The sequence below is a fragment of the Ictidomys tridecemlineatus genome, chromosome 14, assembly GCF_052094955.1.
Source record: "Ictidomys tridecemlineatus isolate mIctTri1 chromosome 14, mIctTri1.hap1, whole genome shotgun sequence".
In the NCBI taxonomy this organism is placed as follows: domain Eukaryota; kingdom Metazoa; phylum Chordata; class Mammalia; order Rodentia; family Sciuridae; genus Ictidomys; species Ictidomys tridecemlineatus.
Window position 1 is genome coordinate 55,333,776 of NC_135490.1, and position 25,466 is coordinate 55,359,241.

Sequence of the window (25,466 nt, forward strand, 5' to 3'; positions counted from 1 at the left end):
TTGTGTATCTATTTCTTGGTTAGTTTATTTCCTGCCCTTTAAAGGCAAAATTTGAGCTCTACAAGGGAAGGACTTCGTTTTATCTGGTGTTATACTCCCAGCACTCAGAGAAGAGCTGCGTATGTACTTTGTACTCCATAAATATTTGTTAAAGTTTAAAGGGTTTTGGTGGTATAAAGGTGTATTAAGAATTGTAATGCAAAATAATAATAATAATAATAATGAGAACTCATGTATAATGGCATAATTTGACGTGAACATACTTTATATACAGAGTTACGAAAAATTTTGTTGTGAATGGATAATTATGATTGTAACACATTCCACTATTGTCATGTATATAAGAAATTTAAAAATTTATAAAAAGGTTTTGTAGAAGCAAAAATGTGGAGAAGAAACATTTTTAAATAATCTTTTCTTTCGGCTATGAACAAGTAATACAGAAGACTTCCTAGAGCCAAAAGAAGAATGAGAGGACATTTTTCAGCTAGTGGAGATCCATCTGCTGAGCCCTGGGCATTATAGGGCTATCCCTAACAAGCTGTTTTTTCATCTACAAAGAGACATGAAAGAGCAAGTAGCCTTGGCAGGATTGGTATTTTCTACAACAGGTATTTTGTCACAGCAATGGAAAGCAAAAAAACTAGAGGTGGTTAGGTCACAAAGACTCTGCCCTCATGAATGAGATTAGCGTCTTCATAAAAGGGCCTGAGTGAACCTGTTTGCCCTTTCCACCATCTGAGGATGCAGCAGAGGCATTAGCTATGAGGATTGGGCCCTTACCAGACATACAATCTCCAGGGCTTAGATTTTCAATATCCTAGCCTCTAGAACTGTGGGCAATAAATTTCTTATCTTTATAAATTACCCCATTTAAGGTAGTTTATTAGAATAGCTAAGATGGCCTGAGACAGATGACCAAGGAGGGTCTTCCTGAGTATAATGATTCTTTTTTTTTTTTCTATCAATTTGGCAAGGCTACAATATTCAGTCTTCCAATCAAACACTAATATAAGTGCTAGGTGAAGGTGTTTTGTGAATGTGATTAAAATCCATAACAAGTTGATTTTAAGGAAGGGAGTTTATCCTAGATTATTCTAGATAATCTTTGTGGGCCTGTGATAGACCCAACCTGATTTTTCTCTTAAAATTGGGAGCCACCTCGCCACAAAGCCATGAAAAGCTAATTTCGGCTTTACTATAAATTACTACAAATTCTGAACCTGCTTGGAATGCCTGCCCATGCCTTGAACTCACCCATGCCTGGCTCTCTGACCAGATAGCAGCCCTCTCTGAAACTTTAGTGATGCCTCATAAATCTTGGCCTTCCCTGGCCAGATAATGACCCTCTCTGAGGCTCTAATGACCTTCATAAATTCTGATGCCAGAGCCAGCAAAAATCTTATGCTCATCAAAGTTTTGTTATCTGTAACCCCGCTTTGTGTAACTTTCTGGGCTATAAAGCTAGGCTGCAAGAAAGCTGCGGTGCTGTCTTGTTCCTGCAGTCTGGGGTGGGAGAGGCAGCCTGGCCAGTCGAAATAACAAGCTTGCTTTAATTTGATTTTAATTGGAGTCAGTGGTCTTTTCTTTCGTCCTGATCTAACACCTGATCCAAACAGTTGAAAGGCCTTAAGAACAAACTGAGGCTTCCCTGAAGAAGAAGTTCCACTTGTGGACAGCAGTTACACCCTTTGTATAAGAGTTCCAGCTTGGTCTACAGGTTCTGGACTTGCCCAGCCAGGGCCCCACAATCACATAAACCAATCCTTTGCAATAAACCTCTCAATATATGTCTTTGGCTGGTTCTGTTTCTCTAGTTGAACACTGAGTATGTGACATCTGAGGTCAGAGATGTTAGGGGTGGAGGACAATTGGAAGCAGTTGAGGGTGGAAAGTCAGTTTGGCTTCTTGGAGAAAAAAAATGGGGCCCTCTGAAAAAGGAAGAGAAGCATGAAATGCAAGACAAGAGATGTAGTCTGGCTGGATCTGATCCAGAGACAAGTTATGGAAAGATTTTTAAAAGAATGGGAAGTAAATAATTGGATTTTTTGGTTTGTTTTTTTTTTTTTATTACCAAGGATTGAACCCAGAGGTGCTTAACCACTGAGCCACATCCCTAGCCCTTTTTCTTTTCTATTTTTTTTTTTTTTAATTTTGGGGCAGGGTCTCATTAAGTTGCTTAGGGCCTGGCTAAGTTGCTGAGACTAGCCTGGAATTTTTGATCCTCCTGCCTCAGCCTCCCATTCCCTGAGGGACTGAAAAACTTCAATGAAAAATAAATCCTAAAACAAGAAAAATCCTGTAGAAGCTAATTTTATTTGAACAGGGCTTACTAACATTGCATTTTAACACAAAAACCTACGTCAAATGAAAAGTATCAGAAAAGTGGCATTTATGAATGGTGATGTGTTCAACAGCATCATTCATTTATCACAGGAAAATACATAGAGTAGCAGGATGTTCCGAGACAACAGGATTAAAGGTGTGCATGGTTTCTGAACTTGATTTTTAAAGGATAGTTTTACTGTAAGAGAATGACCTGGATGAGAGTTGGGGGTGGGAGTGATTTTACAGGTCAAGGATGGAAGGAACAGGGCTGGGATTGTGTGGCTCAGTGGTAGAACTTGCCTTAACATGTGTGAGGCCCTGGGTTTATAAATAAAATAAAGATATTGTGTTTTTCTACAACCAAAAAAAAAATTAAAAGATGAAAGGAACAACAGTGGAGAAACATGCAGGGAGATTAGAGATGGTGGGGCAAATGGTGCAAAGTGGAAGAAATAAATTTCAACAAAAACTTGCAGGTGAATTAAGTTATGTGGTGATGAGGTGTGCTAATGGTGACTTTCCAGTTGCTTGAGCGACTGGGAGAAGGATGAATTCCTTTACTGAGAGGGAGATCAAGGAACAACTGGTTGGAAAGAGGGCAAGGTCATGAATCAAAAGCTCCCTTTGAGGTTGATTTCAATTTTATAAGACTTAGGCATCCAAATAGGTGTCAAATAGTCAATCTAAAATCAGGTGTGAAGCCCAGCAGAGCACAGAACTAGAGATACTAAATTGGAAAAAAAAAAAAAAAAACAGCAGGTAGAGGGCCACAACTGACCTATGGGAAAGATAAGATCACTCAGATTAAGAAAAGGGCCACGGGTCGGGAGGCGAAACCCTAACATAGAAGACCGCAACGAGACTGAAAGGAACACTCGGGAGGTCAGAGGGACACCTTCATAGTGTGATCACAAGTATCAAAAGGTGGTAAGGATGTAAAATGAGGTCATAGCGATGTGAGCTGGGCTGAAATAAATGTTTTAAAATCGAGTCGATGCACCCCTGGTCAGTGCTGAGGTCCTCAGTGGGCCAGGCGTAGCGGCCCATCCCAGCGCACACCGCCATCCTCGACATCTGCGAGCTTTCCGCGCCTTCCCCCGGCCCCGCCCCTGCCCACGCCGCGCGCAGGCCCAGCGGCTCCGCCCCGTCCCAATCCTGTCAGGCTGTCCAATCGCTTGTAGAGATCGTCGCTTTATCCAGTCTGTGGTGTTGATCTCGGCTCCAGCTGTAGATCAGGTCCGTACAATGGCGGAGAAGACTCAAAAGAGGTGCGTCTGCTGCTTGAGGAAAGATTGTTCTCAACTTTCCGCACGGGGGGAACCTATTTCTGGTCGCCAGTGTTGGGGACTGAGGTGGTGTCTCATCCTGGGCTGATTGGTACCTAAACCTCAGACCTGGCTTCCGCTGAGAGGAGGTGACCCAGTGGGGGTAGAGAGGGCGGAGAAGGGATACAGCTTTGGTATCGCGACCGTTTTGGTTCTTGCTTCCCTCAAGCCCTCTGCCGCAGGACGCCTGCGCAGAAGGGTCCCGGCCTCTTCCCCGGACGCTGGGTGAAACCGCCTTCATTTCTCCCATACTCTTGTTGCCAGTGCGTGCACGGCCTGTTGCTGGACTTTGTTGCGAGACGCCGGCGCCAGTGCTGGCCACACCCTAGTAACCTATGGGTCTTCAGGATGGGAGCGGAGGTGTAAACTGATTGGAGGTTGCGCGTCAGAAAGGGGGCCGTACTTGGGCCAGGTCTGTGCCTGGTTCTGCCAGGCGTGTAGGAGCTCCCTGTCAACAGGGGGGAGAGGAACTGTGGTTGCTTCTTCGCTAGGGACTCCTGGTATTCCACCTAGAAACAGACAAGAAAAATGCCTACGTAAAAGCATCTCCAAAAGCAACTGTGTTGAGCGCCCTCTGCTGACTCTGGCAAAACCGATATCGGTTTTGGTGCCATAAATTGAAATTTAGGCTTTTGTTCCACTTAGAGGGTAATCTGTAATTTTTTTCAAAAACTAAAGAAAAACATTACTATAAATATTATATACCGTATATTCGTAGCATAAGGTGAAGAGGAAGGTATTATTGACTTCTTCTAATAAGTCTGCATGCCTGCCCTCCCCTCGGAACTGCCTTCTTCCCGCTGCACCCCATTACTCCCGAGGTCCAGCGGGGTCAACGTTTTAATTTAATTGTTAAGTACGTCGCGAAGAAGCATGCAGACGGCGACATAAACACTACTTATGATCTCTTCTTAGGACGTAAATCTAAAGACAGATCATGTATGAGTTTCTTCTACCCCTACTTGAGACACTATTTAAATAATGAGAAGGGATTGAGAGAATGAAAAACTTCAATGAGAAATAAGGGCCTAAAAGAAGAGAAATTTTGTAGAAGCTAATGTTATTTGAACAGGGCTTAATACCATTGCATTTTAACACAAAAAAACCACGTCAAATGAAAAGTATCAGAAAAGTGGCATTTATGAATGGTGATATGTTCAAGAACAGCATCATTCATTTATCACAGAAAAAATATGTAGAGTGGCAGGATGTTTCCAGACAACTTTGAACTAACAGAAAAGAGATGACTAATGACAGGACAATGATGCCCCAGCAATAAACTTTGCTTTAAGAAATTCCAATCTCTGAATGTGTTTCCTTGTCTATAATCTGAGAAGGTTGAAAGAGATGATTTTCCTCTTTTTTACTCTGCTCTATCTTACTAAAGTTTTCTTTCTTTTTTGATCTCAGTATGAAGGTTATATTTTTTCTGTGATTTCAGCAGATTGATTCTTGACAGGACATAGGATAATTCTGAAAGATCACTTGGAAGAATTTCATTAAATTATTCCTTGTAGAAAGTCAGTGCCAGATAAAATGATGGAATCAGATATAGCTGTCTCATCTTGCAAGCATTTCATGAAATAGACCCAAGGATTGTTCATTTTTTTCTATTTTATATATGTGTGTGTGTGTGTGTGTGTGTGTGTGTGTGTGTACATTTTTTTTAACTTAGATCTTTACAAAATAGGTGTTGATGGAAAAGCTTCTTTTTTTAGTTCTTCATATCGGTAGAGAAATTGGTGTGATTTTTAAAAATATTTTGAGAATTGCTTTACATTTATATTAGGAAATATTGGGGATTCTGGAATGTAAATGATGAAGAGACATATTTAAGAGAGAATCCATACTTTTTTTTTATTCTTGGGGCTATGTTTTTAGAATTCTCTCATAAGTCCAGATCTGTATTTTCAGTGGTTATTGGGAATATCTCCTTCCTTTTCTATAAATACTTAAGACTGATTTTACCTTGAAATGTGCCCTTTTCCCATAGACTTTCTCTGTTGGTGCCATCAGTCCTGCAAATCAGAAACCTAGAAGCTTTGATTTTGCTCCCTGGCTCCTCACCTTTGCTTGGTTTTCTGGCACTAATGGAAAACTGAGTCAGAGCAACTATATTGAGCCCCTCTCTCCATCTGGAATCATCCCTTCCAGGAAGGGGACAGAATGGTTAACCGGTTTCCTTATTTCACTCTTCACCCCTCTCCCCATCCCCTCCTTAGTCAAACATATTTTCTTGGCTCTGAGAAGAAAGTAAATACATAATTTGTGGTCCATAGGTCATAATAAGGAATGGGAAGTACACATCTCCCATTTTTTTCTCAAAGCCAGATTTATTAATTATAATACTTGTTGACAAGTCTCGTATCAGTTTCCTAGCCATACCTACAGCTTCTAAGTATTGCCACCTCTTTTCAGGCCCAGGTTATCTCTGCAGGATTAGGCTCCCTAGGCCCTCTTCCCACTACTTCATCTTATAAACACCAGTTATCTAAATACAGTTTGGTTGTTGTTGGCTTGGGAATGAGAAGCCTTTAGGAACATCTTGTTTACAAGTATGAATCTCCTATACAGATTTGTTCATGAGTGGTCCTTCCTTTGCTTCCCAGCCTCATCTGCCCTTTTTTCTGCCTACTTTGGATATTTCTACTAATTTCAGTGATGTTCAACCTGGAAAGAGGCTTTTCCTTTGTTACTTTCTAGTCTTTGCCTAGATGTGTATTTTAAATAGGTGAAATTGTGTTTTAATATTTAATATTGAGCCTTCTTACATTAAAAAAAATTGTACTTTCCTGTTATTTAATACTGATTGTACTTTTTATCAAACTAATGGATGCACACAAGTACATACTTTACTAAAAAGTTCATTTGGAGAACTGCAACCCTTGATTTTAACTTCTAGTGAATGTTTAACTTACTTTGGTCATATTTTTTTCTTCCTAGGAACTCTTTTATAGACTCTTATTCTTCTTTCTTAGACTTCTATCTTGATTTTTAAATGCAAAAACAATCTGATTTCTCTGGATTAATTATAAGGTTGTTTGTTTGTTCATTTTTAAGATATACTACTTGCTACCTGAATTGACTGTGTTCCCTTAGACTTCCCCCCCTCCATGTGTTTTTCTCTTTTTCTTTTAGTTGGAAGCATTCCTCAAATGTCTGATAATACTTTGTTCTCTATACATTATTAAAAAATGAAGACTAAATACCTGGTAGCTCTGGTATATTCATAAGAAGATCCTCTGATGAGCCTCAGGGTAGGAAAAGGCAGCCAGGAAACCAGCCTTTTCACTAAAGAATTCAGAATGTATGGTAGTTTCTCCAGACTGCCTCAAATTCTTTGTGAGGGTCAGGGAGGCACACAGGGCAAGTAGAGCTGATGGTTTCCCTGTTTACTCTGACCATCATTCCCCGCTTACCTCTGGGTCTGGTATCTTGAACAGAGCACCTCAGAGAGGGGTCATCTGACTGTGCACACTGGGGGTAGAGAAGGGCTGAGGTATCCAACAGCTCTACTTTATATCCTTTACTTCTCATCTCCACTGCTCTCCGGCCGGACTCCACATACATTTCCCTAAATAACCTAGTACCTCTAAGTTAAGCCTGTTAACTGCTTTCTTTCTGTGCAGTCTCCTAGAAATCTGTAACTTTACCTGTTGTTGCTTCTTCTCTTGCTCTTTGTTGTTGTTGGTTTTTTTTTAATAATATCTCTTTTCTTTACTTGGAGGAATAAAAGTTTTAGAGGAGTGAAATTATAGAGATGAGTTGTTCATGTAGAACAGGAGTCTACTTTTTTGTAAAAGACCAGTTAGCAAATATTTTAGGCTTTGGAGATCTCATAGGCTTGCAGCTACTCAACTCTGTAGCACCAATATTGCAATGGACAGTATATTTCATGAATGAGCTTGGACAACCCCTGTTATAAACATTTATGTTTATTTAAATAGAAGTATAGCATTCTAATGTTTTTATGTAGTTTCACCTTATTTTTATTGTTAGAAAATACATAGTTGATGACTGTATTTTTATCCCCCTTCCAACATTATTAACAATATTTCACAATTACCTCTCTAAAGACAACTAGTATTCATATTTTATCTGTCATTCCAGTGATAGTTTGTAAGTATTCAAATAATCATTGAGGAACATACATTTGAAAGAGTAACATAAGTCCATTTTTTAAAAATGAAATCTTTCAGCACGTTTTTATTGAAAAAGTCTCATAACTAGAAAGTGCCACTAATTTTTATGTTATCTACCATAAATTAAAAATAAACATTTTCATGAATAAATATTTAAAATAGAAGTTCAGAAAAAAAGTAAATTAGTAAAACATTTCAATTTAGGTTTCTAGTCCTTGCTGGTTGCAGAACATATTTACTGAAATGAGAAAATGAAGTTTTTGAAAAATTTATAAATTGATGCAATAACATTGTGGTCAACAAAGCTTCAATTGTTTCACTTACCATTTTTGTGGGAGGGAGGGGGTGTGTGGTTTTGGTCATGGTGGTGGTGGTGCTGCTGCTGCTGGGATTGAGCCCAGGGGTCTTATGCATGCGAGGCAAGCATTCTACCAACTGAGCTATATCCCCAGCCCACTTAATATTGAAAATGCAAAGTTCATAGCTTAAATTATAGTTTCTAGGATCTTAGGATCTTAGTAGCTTTATGGAACTGTTTCTTATAATATTGAGAACAAGGCAGAAAGTCTCCACTCATGATTTCTTTGTAATATCTATTGGAAGGCTAAACCAGAGCAGTTAACACAAGAAAAAGAAATCATAGGCATGCTATCTGAATATGCTATCTGAACAGAAAAAATAAAACTCTGCTGGGCACAGTGGCTCATGCCTGTAATCCCAGCAGCTGGGGAGGCTGATACAGGAGGATCACAAGTTCAAAGCCAGCCCCAGCAAAAGCAAGGCACTAAGCAACTCAGTGAGACCCTGTCTCTAAGTAAAATACAAAATAGTTCTGGGGTTGCAGCTCAGTGGGCAAGTGTCTCTCAGTTGTTCGATCCCCAGTACCAAAAATAAAATAAAATAAAATTGTGTATGTTCATAGGCAATCTAATTGTTTATGTAAAAAATTCCAAACAATCTACAAAAATGGGTTTAGGGTTTAGGGGTGTGGCTTAATGATAGAGTGCTTGCATAGCAAGTACAGAGCCCTTGATTTGATCCCTAGCACTGAAAAATAAAAAATGTGTTTAGCAAGATCTCAAGATATAAAGTCAATGTACAAAATTAATGTATTTCTAAATAGTACTAACAACTGTAAATCAAAACATACTTATTTTCCCTGTTTACAAAAATAGTAGCATATTACATATGCCCATTTTTTTGGCTTTGCTATTTTTACTTAACAATGTAGCTTGGAAATTATTCCCAAATCTTTACATGAAGAATTGGTCATTCATTTTAATAACTGTACATTAATTCCTAGAGTACCATAATTTATTATCCAGTCCACTATTGATGGATATTTAGGTAGTTTTCAGCTTTTTTGCTATTTAGAAGTAGAGATGGTGTTAAATTCAAAGGAAAAATCAAAGCTCTTTTTCTTCTTAACATTTTAACAGTATATATGATTTTGGCCTGACAAATAATATGTCACTTGAGAAATTTATAATGTGTTAAAACCTTGCCCTCTTAAAATTGACATTCCATTTTTCCATCAATTGTTTTAAGCTTTTCTTCACTACACTGCCAGCATAGCTTCTTTGTTGTTGTTGTTGTTGTTACCAGGGATTGAACCCAGAGGTGTTAACCACTGAGCCACATCCCAAGCCATTTTTGCTGAGGGCCTAAGTTGCTGAGGCTGGCTTTGAACTTTGGATCCTCCTTCCTCAGTCACCGTAGCCCCTGGGATTTATAGGATGCACCACTGCACTAGGCCCAGCATAGCTTCTATTTTTGGTCTTTCCCATGATGAAAGTTACTGTTTTCTTCCTATAGTGTGAAGATTGCTCCTGGAGCAGTTGTATGTGTAGAAAGTGAAATCAGAGGAGATGTTACTATAGGTAAGAAAATGGTTTATTAATGTTGTTTCTTAAGAATTGATGTATTAAGCTATTTTAGTGCTTTACATTTAGATGCTACCTTCTATGTCTTTTTTATTAGTGTCCTAATTGTATTGATAAAACAATGTGTTTTCTCCTATGTATAATATTTTGAAAAGAATATAATATGGTGGAGGCCATGTTTAAATTTCTAGCTGAAATACTAATAAGACAGTGTTTATTTATTCATGTATTTGAGACATAGAAGTTGTGTACCCAGTGCACTGTTGGCACTAGGGAAAGAGCAGTGAACATAACAGAGAAAAGTCCTGCCTCTGTGGAATTTGCATTCTAGAGTGATTTATTAAGAACATGCACCATGGAGTTCACAAATCTGTTAGCTTGCTCTGTACTCCTTACCTGTTAGGTTATTTCAGACATGTTACACATGTTACTTAACCTTACTACCTTTCATTTTCTCATCTTTGTAATTGTGTATATCAAGACAAGGTTTACCTGCATGTAATGATAGTTTAAGCACACAAAGATTTGTTCTTACATATAAAAAGTCTAGAAGTAAATAATTTAGGGCTGATCAATTGATTGTCCAGTGTGGAGCTCTGGTCTTGCAGGCCAGGAAGTGATGTTTGACTACCAAGAATCACCTCGAATGAGAAAAGGGAGGCGTGTAAACAAAAGCACATGTATTATAGGAGAGTCAGCTCCTTTAAAATAGCTCCACCTCCAAATCCATGTTATATTTTATTTTATTTTGATCCTTTTTTCTTTTTTTTTTTTTTTTTGTATTAGAATTGAACCCAGGATTCTCTACCACTGGGCTACATCCCCAGCCCTTTTTATTTTTTTATTTTGAGACAGGATCTTGCTGAGTTGCCAAGGCTGTCCCCAAATTTGCAGTCCTCCTGTCTCTGCCCTCCAAGTAGCTGGGATTACAGGCATGTGCCATCACATCTGCCTCCAAATTTTTAAAACAAGAAAATTTACTCAAATATTTCACAGAAACAAATCACTTTTTTAAAATTAAAGAAAAAGTTCAGAAGAGTGATATAATTACACAATGTTATGTCTTCCACAGTTTTTACCTCATTTTTTATACATGTTTCCTTCTTTTATTTTTCTATACTCAAGCCTCACAATTCTTATCTCTAATGGATATTTTTTATATATATATATATAATTTATATATATATATGCACATGTGTTTGTATAAATATTCCAGAATTGGTATTTCTGTTACTCTTATATTTAGTATAAAATATCTCTAATTTTTTGGCTGCTATTCATTTTTCTAAAAGAACATCAGATTTAAAAACCTCCTGTGAGATATAATTATGAAGTTAAATCCAGGCAGAGAGTAAAGATAAGTCATCTGGTTACAGCTCTCCCCAGCAGTCTTGTTATTTTAGAACTTTTATTGTTTTTGTGTTTTGACTTACTAGAATAACTGATTTAAGTCTTTTTCTTATGTCTTGTGTGCTTATAGAATTGGAGACCTGAGTACTTAATGAACCCTATTTTCTGGGTTAAGTACCAGTAAACTCAAATGCAGTTTGAAGATTTTTCAAGATGTTTTTGTGCCACTTTCCATTTTCTAGTCATTTAAACTTTTACAAACTATTCCATTCTACAATATTTCAGAAAGAAAGTAATTTTTTTCTTTTGGTATGATTCATGTTAGTGGAATGTTAAACCTGATCTGTTTTCCAAGAAAATCAGGTAATTTCGTTTATCAGAGAAATTAGTCAGAAGCTTGAAATTACAGTTCTTATCCAGGAGCCTTTGACTTGAATCTCTACTGATGCCTCACCCCTCACTAGGGGCTGCTCAGAAATAGACCTTGGGAAAAATAACAGCTCTCCTGATCATTATAACTTGGATAAAGTTTCATAGCATCAGGCCTGTTTTTAATTAAGCTGCCTTGATTCATGCAGCATGAATTATTTCCTGTAAATCTTCATTTTGAGAGCTGAAGAATATTTCAGAAAGGTACCTCCAAGCACAGTCCTCTAGTCCATTAGAGGGCTAAGGGCACACTATTGGTGTTAGGCGAGGGCTTGGTTGGGACATTATAATATGAAGGCAGAACTCTTTGTAATGGAATACTTTGTCCCACTTAATTCATTCTCTCCAGCAGAGTTTTAATACTAATCAAAAACCTCCTTTTTATTGTAAGAGTCTTTTTCAGTATGGCTGAATCGTGGCTTTGACTTGAGAAATCATTGCTTATAAAGGAGCTCAGATGGGTACTTCAGCTTATAGGTCAAGGGAGTTGTTTAATTTTCTGAAGAGAGAGCTTGGGGCTTTTTAAATTATTTATTGACATAGAAAACATTTACAGAGATTGCTTTCTGTAGCAAAAGTAGACAGGAAAAGTGCCCCTTACCAAATGAGGGAAATGGAAATGTGATGCAAGGAATGCTTTTCTGGCTGTGTTGCCTCAAGTCCAGCCAACCATTTAGAAAAATAATGCATCCACCAGTTAAGGCAGCTCCAACTCGAGACACATTTATCCAAACAAGGAGATAATCCAAATAGGATTTCAGCACATTCAGTAAAAAAATACACTAATATCCCTGCCAGAAAGAGTTCCAAGAAGGTTCACAACAGACTTAAAAGAAAAAACTTTCAATGGTGACAAATTTTTATTTTTAAAACATTTTAACCTTGAGACCTTTAAATTTGGTTTGAATTCAGACCCATTCTAGTTAAAAGTTCTCATGGTATGCAGGAAAGAGTGGAGTAAACTATATCTGCATAATTGTGTTTGTATTACTGAGCTCTCTGCTGCCCAATGTGCTGCACAGAACCTTACAGAGACAAAGGTGGATTGTCCACATCATTCATTGAAGCTATAGACTCCTTGAAGAAGTCTGTCTAACCAAAATCTTAGCAGTCACATATTATGAAGTACACGTATTCAAATCTCTCTAGTCTTTGCCCAAAAGGACCTACAAGAGGGTTTAGGGGAACTGTCCAATTTATTACTGCCAATCTCATTTGCTGTCACCTCACAAAGTTAATAGTTTCACCTCTTAATCCATTTTTGTCCCATTATCTCAGATGTGGAACACCTATAAAAACTTAAATTGAACAAGAAATATACCATTTGTGGGAACTAAATAATTAATTTAATTTAACTAATTGAAAACTTAGGGATTAATGGGCAGTTCTTGCAACCCTTGAACATCGGGACCTGTAGTTTGGCTGTGCTGCCAGCAGGAGGCAGTGGGGTCTAAGTCATGGGTCACCTGTGTTGCTGCTATGCAACACAGGCCCTCAGATTTATAACCAAGAGTTTTCCAGTTACCAATTACAAAACTTAATAATAATAAAATACCTGATTAAAATGAAAGCTTTGTTTTAAAGTATTGTACAAGCCATCTTATGGGGCTGGAGGTGTAGTTCAATAGAAAGTTTTCCTAGCATGCTCCAGACTCTGGGTTCAGTCCCTACTACTACAAAAGAAAAAGGCATATTCTGGGATTTGTCTCATTTTTTTTTTAATTTGTGCTTATTTTTTTGGACTTTTTAATATAATGAGCATGTATTACATAATTTTTGAAAAAGAAAAATTTAAATGTCAATTGTTTTCAGGCGTGCCCTTTAGGCCAGGTGCAGTGGCACACACACCTGTAATTCCAGCTGCTGGGGAGGCTGAAACAGGAGGATCACAAGTTCAAAGCCAACCTCGGCAACAGTGAAGAGCTAAGCAACTCATTCCCTGTCTCTAAATAAAATACAAAATAGGTGTACCCCTGAGTTCAATCCCTGATACCTCCCCACTAAAAAAACAAAAACTGCACTTTATAGGAACTTCTAAAGACACACACAAGTCTTGGTGATACCTATGGCTAATTAATCTATCCAGAGGTAGCTCCTTACAAGTGGTGCTTGTCAAAAGCTATAGTTTGAGAGCCATCAAAATGTCTAGTGCCTCTGGCTACTTATTTAGCAAGGGCAAAAGATTTGCTTTCTATCATAGCCATGGTGATCTCTACCTAGTGTCTAAGATCTTTAAAACTGCTTATAGAAAACATTCTTATTATAAATTTTTTTATCATCCTATAAAAAGGTATGGAATTTCACCCCTTGATTAAAAGTAAGTATACCTTGCTACCTTAATAGAAGAGGAAAGCAGACACTTCTGTTTCTTGGACCTGGATTTAATTTTAAAAAAATTTTTTTTTGAAAAGTCACTTGTTAGCTCTCACAAGCCACAAATAGCAATAAACTTCTCATTTTTAACAACTATGTGTCAGATCCTATGAGCTCCTTTTAAAACATTTTTTTTCATACAATTCACATTGCAACCCAATGAGGTAGGATGTCATCCTTTTTATAGATGAGAAGGGTGACCTTTGAGAGAGGAAGCACGTAGCCTTTAAGTAATAGAATCTGGAGTTCAGATTTTCTAGAAAGGGTAGGGTGCTAGCTGTGGCTTTAATTACAAAGAACCTAAAATAGGTTCCCTTTAATATGGAACATTTTGAAGTAAAATATAAATCTAGTATTGTGCAAACTACAACTTTTAATTGGCTCATATATCTGGAAGACTTAGGAATATCTCCTTTCAAAGGAATCCAGTATTTGTATCAGCATTATTCAGCATCTTTCCTTCAAAAGTTTATAACCTCTTAGTGTCCACTATTAAGGAGTCAGTTAAGTAAATTGTGGCATATTAATATAATGTGAGATACCTTATACCCAGTAAAAAGAATATCTACCTAGATATGTTTACATGAAAAAAAAATTATCATTTAGAGAAGAATGCACTTGTAATACATAGTTTTTCTACAAGTTGCATTTATTTTTGAATTTTTGAATGATATAGCTTATATATAGCGGTACTTACAGATCTGAAGTATATAGCAGTACTTATTATGAAATAATATAACCCAATTTTTTTAAGAATAGTTGCCTCTAGGAAATCAAATAAGTGTGACAGAACCTTTCACTTTTTGCATTATTTTGAAGTTTTGGCAATGATAATCTATTTCTTCTATAGATAAATAAGGGGATCAGATATCATAAAGATATAGGGAAGATCAGTGGAGTGGACATAAAAGAATGGAAAGGAGAAAGAGAAATGGGAAGATAAATGAATTTAACAAATCATGTTATATTCATATGTAAAGATAACAGGAAATTTCACTTTTACATGTATGTAGAAGGAAGGAAGTTTAATAGAGTAGAGGAGGGAGACTGGAGGAATTAGGAGAGAAGGAAAAGAGAGGATGGGACTCAAAATCAGATTCCTTATATTTATGATTTTTGTCAAAATGAACCCAATTACTATGTATAATTATGATGCTCTAATAAAAAAGAGGGGGATGAAAAGATTTGCAGAAATATGAAGCAATATCACTCTTCTTGGTTTTATGTTTGTTTTGGAAATAGTTATATTTATTAAAATATATATGTGAAAAAATAAGTACGTGTCTAGATTGTATCTGTGCACTTATGTCGGGGGAGCTATATTTATAAGAGAAGAAAAGCACAGAGGTTCACACTCATGATCAACTTGAGAAACTTCCCAGGGATCACATCTTCTATCCTGAGAAGGAGAATTTGACTAGGAATTTTATACTTAACTGTTGAAAATTTGGGGAATCAGAGGTGACAGAGAAATATCAAGGCCACTCTTATGCTTTCTTACCAGACAGTGCATCTTGGGACATGCATCCTGTCTTGGCCCCCACCCACTGTATCAATCCCTGCAGTTCTTCATTGTCAGGAAAAAAAATAAGCTGCACTGAGACTCCCTCCCATTCTCTGGGCACCAAGAACACATCCTTATTTGGTTTAATACATTTGTGAGTGTTCTAAGCATTCCCAGTTTTCAAGATAACAAGTTCAAGGGGGCAAAAAATAGTATATGTTCATTTATTTATTTATTTATTTATTTGGTGCTGGGGATCCAAACCCAGGGCCTCATACATGCCAAGCATAGACTCTACCACTGGCCTATACACCCACTCCAGCTCGTGTTCATTTGTGTTTCCCTATACTGTATAGTGCTGCATCTTACCTACCACAAACAGAAAATGATTTTTTTTTAATTAACAATTAATACTGGATTTTCTGGACAAGGTCACCTTCCTGACCCCCTTTCCACCCTCTGTGGATCCTCTGTCCACCCTTCCTTACTTTCAGAGTTAGTCACTCCTTATCCAGTTGTTTACCCATTGAAGTAGTCTTGATATTGAGGGATGAGTGAGGTGTGTGTTGGAGATAGCTTAAGAGAAGGATATGTTTTCTCATCAGTAGTTTGATTATCACCAGAACATGAGGCCTGTGGGTAGATAAAAGCCAAGAAAGGAGAGTGTGCTAGCATTCCAGAATCAGGGTCCCTTGTTAGGAGTGCAATATCTCCATTGTCCTGCTCTTGAACAAGGCCCCTCCTTGTTCCCCTAGATTTGAGGTTGGAGGCATCTCTTCAGGTCTCCATGCACCAGAGTCTTAGGACCTCAGCGTTTATCTGTGGTTCCTTTTCTCTCCCTTCACCTTTTCTACTTTAACCAGTCAAAATCATATCCAAGATCAGACAACAGAAGCTCTGCCTCCTTCTAGTGGATATGCTTGCATTAAGGATAACAAGCTAAGATTACATCCCATATATTTTTGACTACTGTCCACTTATATTTTCCTCTTAATCTTGTAGTAAGTAATAAGAGGAATCCTGTGGAGCACTAGCACAAGAAAGTACCACATCATAAGCAGAGAGCCTCACCTTTTTGAGAGAAAGAAAGAAAGGAAATTACTTAAAAAAAAAACACCCAAACAGTCTTTTTTTTTCAAATTTTTTTTAGCTGGCAACAGACATGATACCTTTATTTATTTGCTTTTACTTGCTGCTGGAGATCAAACCCAATGCCTCAGATATGCAAGACAAATGCTCTACCAACTGACCTAATAACCCAACTCGGGAATTACTTTTTATTGCCACCTATGTGGCACACACCTTGTCTCCACCATCATCTCACCTAACCCATACAATAACCCTGCAAGATTGCCGTCTGTTCCTGAGATCACAGATGCTTCAAAATGGAGGTTGAGCCAAAACTGTCTGGCTTTCATGCCTGTACTCTCACTCACCTTGACTTGAGATCTGGCACTAACTACTAATAACAGGATATATTATTTGTAAAGTACATAGCCTGTTCCCAATAGCCTTACCCGCCCTTAGTCACGTCCCACCCCGCTATTGGAAGCATGATCTCCACTGATAATTTCTTCTCAAATGATTTTTTGACAGGACCAAGGACGGTGATTCACCCCAAAGCACGAATTATTGCTGAAGCTGGGCCAATAGTGATTGGTGAAGGTAACCTGATAGAAGAACAGGCCCTCATCATAAATGCGTAAGACTTACAGACACTGTGAATTAAGCAGCACCTGTAACAGTTTTAATCAATATAAGTTTTGGGGGTTAGGCTGTAGCTCTCTCCTCACAGAGCACTGGCCTAACACGCTGGGTTCAATCCCCAGCACTGAAAAAAAATAAAAAATAAAAAATTATACCTGACATTTGGAATGCCTACTGTTTGAGAGCTGGAGAAACATGAAGGATCTATTTCAACACAAGTAAATGTGGAACCCAAAAACCAAGTAGAGGAAAAGATTTGCCCAGGGTGAGAGCTTACTGATTGATGGCTGACTAGAATCTCCACCTCTGGGTCCAGTGACCTTCCCCTTCTGTATCATCTTGTCATCCTTCTCTTAAGCAAACACTTCCTGAGCACCTCCAACCTCCAGGTGCTATGAAGAGTTTTGGTTGGATTTCTTGGTTCTGATTGAAATATTACTCATGCCCAAAAAATTTTGAGCTTAAATCAACTGTATATTTTCCCATGTTCTGCACAATAATACCAAGAGTTATTGGTGAAAAATTTGTGATCCTAGAGGCAATTTTTAAACTTTAAAGATAAAAAAATAATAAAATATTAGAACATGTATGTGATCTTTGGTGAACTAATTCATGAAATTTTCATAAGCATTTGTAAGTCTTTCTAGATAAAATGTTGGCAAGAAAATTTGGCTTATACCTAATTTATAGCAACAATGTATGGAATTTGTAAGAAAGACCTTGGGAAAATATTTAACTGTGATAAAAAGACTGATTTGTCTGAATGCTTTAGGATTTGGGAGTCTCAGTATATTAAGCAGTTTCTCTTTAAAAAACATTTGGCACCTTCAGTGTAAGTCAGTTAACAAAAGCAATATTCTGCAGTTACTCAACTGTCAGAGATAAACACCGTTTTAAAACAGTTTCCTCCTCTCTAAGAGTGCAAGCGCTTGTCTTCAAATATTTCAACTAATATCATAAAATAATTATTTTATGTGCATATCTGTTTATATTTTACAATCTTGAATGATTAATAAGAATGGAAAAGTTTCAGGTTAGATATGATCTAACTTAACAGGCTAAAAGTAGAGTTAGTCTCCTCTGAATTCTGAGTTTAAGAAATAAAGAAAGGCTGTCCCTTACATTTCTGATCAACTAAAAAATCAAGCTTCTTTAACTTAAAGAAGAAATGATTCACTTGGACCAAGAAATAACTGATACAGTGGTATATTTTAAGCTTGATGCAAGTAAAATTGAGAGAATTAACCCAAACTCTTTTTTTTAATATTTATTTTTTAGTTTTAGGTGGACATAATGTCTTTATTTTATTTTTTTATGTGGTATTGAGGATCAAACCTAGCAGCCCGTGCATGCCAGGCGAGCACGCTACCGCTTGAGCCACATCCCCAACCCTTAACCCAAACCCTTAAAGGAAAGGGAAACAGCTTATTGTGTTACTGGTTTTTTGTTTTGTTTTGTTTTATCATTTATCTCTTCTTTTTATAGTCATCCAGATAATATCACTCCTGACACTGAAGATCCAGAACCCAAAACTATGACCATTGGCACCAACAATGTGTTTGAAGTTGGCTGTTGTATCCTTTACTATTCTGCCATAAATCATTCCCAGATGTCTTTTGGTCGCCAGATCTCCCCCTGTAGAAATTATCAGGATTTATCTATCAAATATATTTATAATATAAACTATAATGACATTTTTAAGAGTACATTGTCTTGCTTTTTGTACAGATGTATTTGCAGTATATTAAAAAATCTTTTCTGGGGTTGGGGTTGTCTATAGCTCAGGGGTAGAATGCATGCCTAGCTTGTGTAAGGTTTGATTCTCAGCAATGCAAGAAAAAAGAAAAATATATATTTCCTGATCTATTGACTAATTCAGTAGAATAAATATCACATACCATTTTCGGACACACAAGCATACATCTTTAGCTCAGCATTTTGAAAGTCCTTTTGCTGGAACTATAACTTATTGTCAAGTAGCAATGACTGAATGGCAGTGGACACAGAAATAGTAATTCTGGCTTCTGTCTTGATATAAGAACCACACCTTTGTCAGTTTGATTTCTCTATTATTTTAAATAGACAATATGTTATCTGATTCAAAAATATGGTGGGCAGAGGTGAAAATATTTTATTCTATATATATTGTTTCTTTTCTCCCAGGGTGTCACCAGTTCTTTTGCTTTGTCTTATACTCTGAAAAAATAGTAAAACTTTTCCATGGTGTCAGCAAAACATAAAACACTGTCTACTGTATTTCAGTGACTGGGTAATGGATAGTTTTGCTTTTCTTAAAAGAATGTGAAAATATGTAAAATCAAGGTTATGTTACTCTTTTTAAAAAAAGGATTCATTTATTTATACCTCGAGATACTTATGCTTAAGGATTAAAACTTTATTATAGGGCTGGGGTTGTGGCTCAGTGACAGAATGCTTGCCTGGCACATTTGAGGCACTGAGTTTGATCCTCAGCACCACATAAAAATAAATAAAATAAAGGTATTGTGTCTGTCTACATCTAAAAAATATTTTTAAAAAAACTTTATTACAGGTTTCCCTGAGCAAAGATTTTTGACAAGGGAAAGCCTGCAAAGTCTTTCCCATGTCTCTGTGCTCCAGTGTAATGTAAAGACATACTGTGTAAAACGGGTGGGGGAGCACGAGTGAACTTATTTATAGTATTTACTTAACTGGGCTCACAGATTCCCAAGCCATGAAAATGGGGGATAACAATGTCATTGAATCAAAAGGTAAGCTATGTTCAGAGTTTTATTACCTTCTTTCTTTTTGTCATGTCCTGGGAAACAACCGGAGTTCAAACTATGACAAGGTGGTATGCTTAGAATTGGACTTAAGTCATTGTCAAACTAATTATTTGCCTCCAAAGAACCTAATCTAATTATGTAGTTATTTGATAATGTGGTTAAATACATTAAAATTAAAAGGCTGGTGTGTATTTTTAAGTTGTGATTGGATTAAATCATAAAGTTCCATTGAAAGATTTGAAAAACAATTCTATTAAATACTAGTGTAGTGATATTTTAGTTGATTAGTGTAGTCATAGAAAAAAATCAGTTAGTTACTCAAGCAGGTTTGTTTCTTTTATTTTAGAACTACTTTTCCCCCAGCCAATCAAAAACAAATATCTACTCTCCAAAATTGGGTCAAGTCACCAGAACTGCTGGGAACCAGCTCCAAGAGCTTATCCCACTAAAGTGCAGAAAGAACCTGAAAAGTGACACTTCTTTAAGAACAGTGGTTTGTTGGTCCTCAATGGCATGGGGGGAAAAATGCTTCTTTTTTTAAATCAGATCATACTTTTTTGTTAACCTACTTAATGGTCATAATTTTAATTTAGATTACCAATTATTATCATTATTGGCATTCTTTATTTATTATAAGCTTATTATATGTCAAACCTGTGCTTAGTACTTTTATTTTCTCATTGAACTATGTACTTTTATTTTATTGAGCTTAGTACTTTTATTTTATTGAACTTAGTACTTTTATTTTCTCATTGCAATATGAAGTGGGGTAGTCTCCACATTTTCTAGATAAACTTGAGCTCAAAGACCAGTGACATGCCCAAGGCCACAAAAATAGTCAGCAGCAGAGCTGTTTTAAATGCTTTGCACTGCCTTCCCCTGTGCTATCTATGCAAACTCTGAACTGATGCATTTTCTTTAGTTTTTGTTGTTGTTTTTTTCTTAAGGCCAGTTTGCATTTTTATACCTAAATCTCAGAGAAAAAAAGAGTTGTAAACACAACAAAAAGTGTTATAATTATATGATGTCCTAAGTTGCAATTTTTTTCTGTTTTTGCTGCAGCATATGTAGGCAGAAATGTAATATTGACAAGTGGTTGCATCATTGGGGCTTGTTGCAACCTAAATACTTTTGAAGTCATCCCTGAGAATACAGTGATCTATGGTGCAGACTGCCTTCGTCGGGTGCAAACTGAGCGACCACAGGTACTAGAACAATCTCTCTTTAAAAAAGAATTCATTCTAGGACTGTTAACCCTCCCCAACACCAGCTAATTGTCTTCATGGGCAACAAGTTCATTTAAAAAGCAAATGATTAGGAGCTCAGTTGGTTGAGTGCATACTTAACACGCATGAGGCCCTGGATTTTATCCCAACCAAAAAAAAAAAAAGCAAATAAATACAATAAAATATCAGAGAAACATTTCTAAGAAACTTGGATTAATTTGCAGTTCAGTCATTGAGTATTTAGGTTACTGTCCTGTGTTTGTGTGTGTATTTGATATACAAATGACAATGACAAGTTGATTATGAGGAAAAAGAAAATCCAGATTGCTATTCCTGGTCTTAGCATTTTCACTGAAGATACATCATCAAACCTCACAGACCATATTGGTTCAATCCTAAAATATCAATCTTCAAGGCCCTAAAAACAGCTTATGAATAAGCAAGTGTGTTTGTATATTTGGAGCTTAATGTTAGAATAAACAATAAAAAATATAAGACATCTGGGACTTCCTTTGAATATAAAACATTAGATTGAAGTTTTGAGCATCATTGCTTGACATACTCAATATATATTCCTTTAATTACCTAGTCTCCTTTTCCTGCCCACAAAGAAATATTTTCAAGACATTTATTGCTTTGCCTCTGCTTCTTAGACATATTTTATCAAATATTAAAACTCTTAATTCTTACTCTATTTTTGTAATGTTTGGCATTATTATTATTACAAGTAACTGCTATTATAAACTAAAAAGAAAAAATCAGTAATTTCTTATTTCTATGTAAAAACAAGAATGATTAAAGACAGAAATGAAGCAGGAGTTGGAAAAAAGGAAATTAGAATTAAGTAAGCAAGATTCTGTAGCTTAATTTTTAATGTTGTATGACACTGTTTTCCAAATTTCACTGATCATAAGAATTATATAGAGGTCTTTAATAAAAACAGAGATTCTATCTAGGCACAGACCTAAAAAAAAATCCATATTTTTCACAAGTACCCCAAGTGAGTTTTACATTCAGTTTGGGCACTGCTGGCATTTGAATAGTAAAGATCGATGACTGTGTCTCATCTGTGTAGAAAGCAATATACTCTTGAGTATTTTACAAGGGTGGTTTTCTATAATTAACACTCTTTTGCTTTTCAGAAGCCAGGATATAATCTACAAAACCAATTTGGAAACGTATTTCTGTATATTTTTATATATAAAATCTTTTGCCTTTTTCTTGTTACCAGTCAATATTTTTTTAATTGTCAGTGGACTTTATTTATTTATATGTGGTGCTGAAAATCAAACCCAGTGCCTCACACATGCTAGGCAAGCACTCTACTACTGAGCCACAACCCCAGCCCAATTTTTTTTTTGAGAGAGAATTTTTTTAATATTTATTTTTTGTTTTCAGTGGACACAACATCTTTATTTTATTTTTATGTGGTGCTGAGGATCGAACCCAGCACCCTGCACATGCCAGGAGAGCACGCTACCACTTGATCCACATCCCCAGATCCCAATATATTTTTATTATATATTTTAAAAACACAAACAGGTAAGAAATAAGTCAATGAAAATTACCTATCATTCTTTGACCTAATAGGAATCATTTCTACCTAATATTCTTGACTCTGCTTTCTACCAATCTTAATTATCTTATCTTTTTAGCCCCAGACTCTACAACTGGATTTCTTAATGAAAATCTTGCCAAATTATCACCACCTAAAGAAGACTATGAAAGGAAGCTCAACTCCAGTTAAGAACTGAGAACAGGATATATCAAGATAACGTTCCCTCTTTGACTACTCTCTTTCAAAAGGGCCACAGTGTTTGTACATTCTTAGCAGCTCATAGAATAATGTGTGTTGACTTTATTTGATAAAACAGAGAGAGGAAATTAGTGGATTTCCATTGTAACTGTCCTTTATAATTTATATAAAAATGTATTATTTTCCTATACCTATGCTCTTTTCTGATAATTTACAGATTCATTTTTTCTTTTGTTATATAAAATGTTAGGCACAAATTAATTATGTAAAAGACTACCTATGTAAGAAATGGCATGAGGTTATGTATTATATTCTAGCATATGCTAAACTAAATAAAACTGCTGATGACAAAATTTTTAGTAAGTCTGCTTCAATCAGTTTGGCTTGCATTAATCTTCCCAAAATAACTATCTTAATTTTTATGATGCACTAAAGCTAATGTGTTTACTTACCTTTTCCTCTTATGGATTTGTAGCTGTTTAAAGTTTCAGATGAAATACCAGCAGCTATTGAATTAGTTTAAACTTCACCTTATTATTAAGAAATTTTTTTTTTTTCTTTTCAGCAAAACAAAGTAATCAGGGAAAGATGTCTTTAGGGGCTGGGGCTATTGAGACTCTGGGTTCAATCCTCAGCACCACATATAAATAAATAAAGGTCTTTTTTTAAAAAAAAGAATATAAATTCAGAAAGAATGCTAAGATGACAAGTAAAAGACTACTTAGTGATATTCCTGGGTTTCTGAGGACAATAAAACTAAAAGATTTTGAAATTTTTATAAATTTATGAAATTATTTTGACATAGTAATAATCATTAGTTATTTAATTTGTTGTAATGTAGCTTAATTACACAGTAGACAAAATTTTGAGAATTTCATTGTAAATTCATATTTTGGTTTTGTTTTGTTGTTTCTGATGCTGAGGATTGAACTCAGGGCCTCCTGTTGCTATGCATGTACTCCGTCATCGAGCCACACTCCCAGCCCCTTAAGGGTGGTTTTCTGTAATTAACACTCTTGCTTTTCAGAAGCCAGCATATAATCTACAAAACCAATTCAGAAACATATTTCTGTATATTTTTATGTATAAAATTTTTTGCCTTTTTCCTGTTACCAATCAATATTCTTTAATATTTTTTAATAATCCAAGAATATACATTTAATAGAATACACTTTTTACCTTTTGAATCAGTAGAGGAAAAAAAGATAATACTAAGATAAAATGACTTAAAATTTTGTTCTCAAAATTTAATTGTAGTTATGGATAGAGAAAATTGTTTTTAAATTTCTGAAACTAATAGTACAAATTAGCCTAATTGTTCCCAATATGAATGATTTGATTTTGGAAAGAATAGTCATAACTCGAGTTGGAGAACCATACTGTAGTGAACTGAACATAGAACTTTTGAAAAAAGGAGAACATTGCATAAATGCCCAATTTTTTATAACTATCATTTACTTCTCAACCTCTGATGAAATTACAAAACTGTCTTTGAAATTCTATGGTGGTTTTAAACTGTTCTCTGAACAAGCTGTGATAAACTGCTTGAATGGTCTCTCCAAACTACTGCTAGTATGTGGGGGCAACAATGAGACACCCTAAGGACTTGGTACAAAGAACCCCCAGACTGATAGACTTCCTGAATCACCATGTAGGGTTAGGCGTGGCACTCAGTGGTAGAGCACTGGCCCAGCATGTACAAGGCCTGAGTTTGATCTCAACACTGAAAAAAAAAAAACAGTGATAAGAACCTAGTGCTTAGGGCTGGGGATGTGGCTCAAGCGGTAGCGCGCTCGCCTGGCATGCGTGCGGCCCGGGTTCGATCCTCAGCACCACATACAAACAAAAATGTTGTGTCTGCCGAAAACTGAAAAAATAATATTAAAAGTTAAAAAAAAAAAAAGAGCCTGGTGCTTAAACGATCTGAAGATTACAGCTTACATTTCAGCTGCTTACTCTGAACACTGATGCATAGTTTTCTTAAGTACATTGTGCAAATTATTTAATATTGCAACCTTATAAAAAAAAAAGTGCCTCGGTGTTTACCAGGTACTCTGTTAGCTGTTAAGAAATGTTAACTCATTTGAGGAAGGAAAATATAAACAGAAATAGTGGACTTACCAAAACAGATTTTGGAGAAACAAAATATGACAGAATGCACTGCTATTCATTGAAGAGGAGGTCCTGAATCTAGGAGAGGTGACAATTTAGTGACCAAAAATTCTGTTGAGGCAGGACCAATTTATCAATTCCCACTGTGACTTGTGAATAACACAAATTTTGACTCTAATTGCAAGCTTCGCTGAACAACCTTCTAATTGTAAATATAGCCTTCAGATTATTCTCATTCAGAAAAAGAAGGAACTCTAGATGAGGGCACCCAGATTCCATTCTGCACATAGAAAATTTAGAGGATCTCTGATTTGTACTCATGTGAATTTAGTTTGTGTGGGTTTTTAATTCTTTTAATCAAGTAGATGATACTCTCCCTATTTTTCAGCTGTGGAAATTGAAGCCTAGAGAGGGTAAGGATAATTATCTGTCCAAGGTGACTCAGCTCCTAAGTGGCATTTGGACTCCAAAGTTCATGATCTGAACCATATTCTATGTTACCTTGTTGGAAGGTTTTTTTAAACTTTTTAAGATAGAGCTTTCAAATACTAATTAAGATAACAGAT

The 25,466-nt window shown here is 36.3% G+C and overlaps 1 protein-coding gene and 1 long non-coding RNA gene across 2 annotated transcripts; one reads left to right on the top strand and one right to left on the bottom strand.

Moving 5' to 3' along the window:
* Positions 1-2,297: 2,297 nt before the first annotated feature.
* LOC144370429 (uncharacterized) lies at positions 2,298-24,980 on the bottom strand. Its single transcript, XR_013430396.1, has 2 exons — positions 24,910-24,980; positions 2,298-4,162 (listed from the first exon to the last, which is right to left on the bottom strand). It is a non-coding gene; the product is annotated as an uncharacterized LOC144370429 (long non-coding RNA).
* Dctn6 (dynactin subunit 6) lies at positions 3,467-23,141 on the top strand. Its single transcript, XM_005340369.5, has 7 exons — positions 3,467-3,596; positions 9,611-9,675; positions 16,931-17,036; positions 18,527-18,615; positions 19,744-19,791; positions 20,869-21,011; positions 22,688-23,141. Exons 1-7 carry the CDS (start codon positions 3,574-3,576, stop codon positions 22,784-22,786), a joined length of 573 nt encoding a protein of 190 aa, XP_005340426.1. The 5' UTR covers positions 3,467-3,573; the 3' UTR covers positions 22,787-23,141.
* Positions 24,981-25,466: the final 486 nt, after the last annotated feature.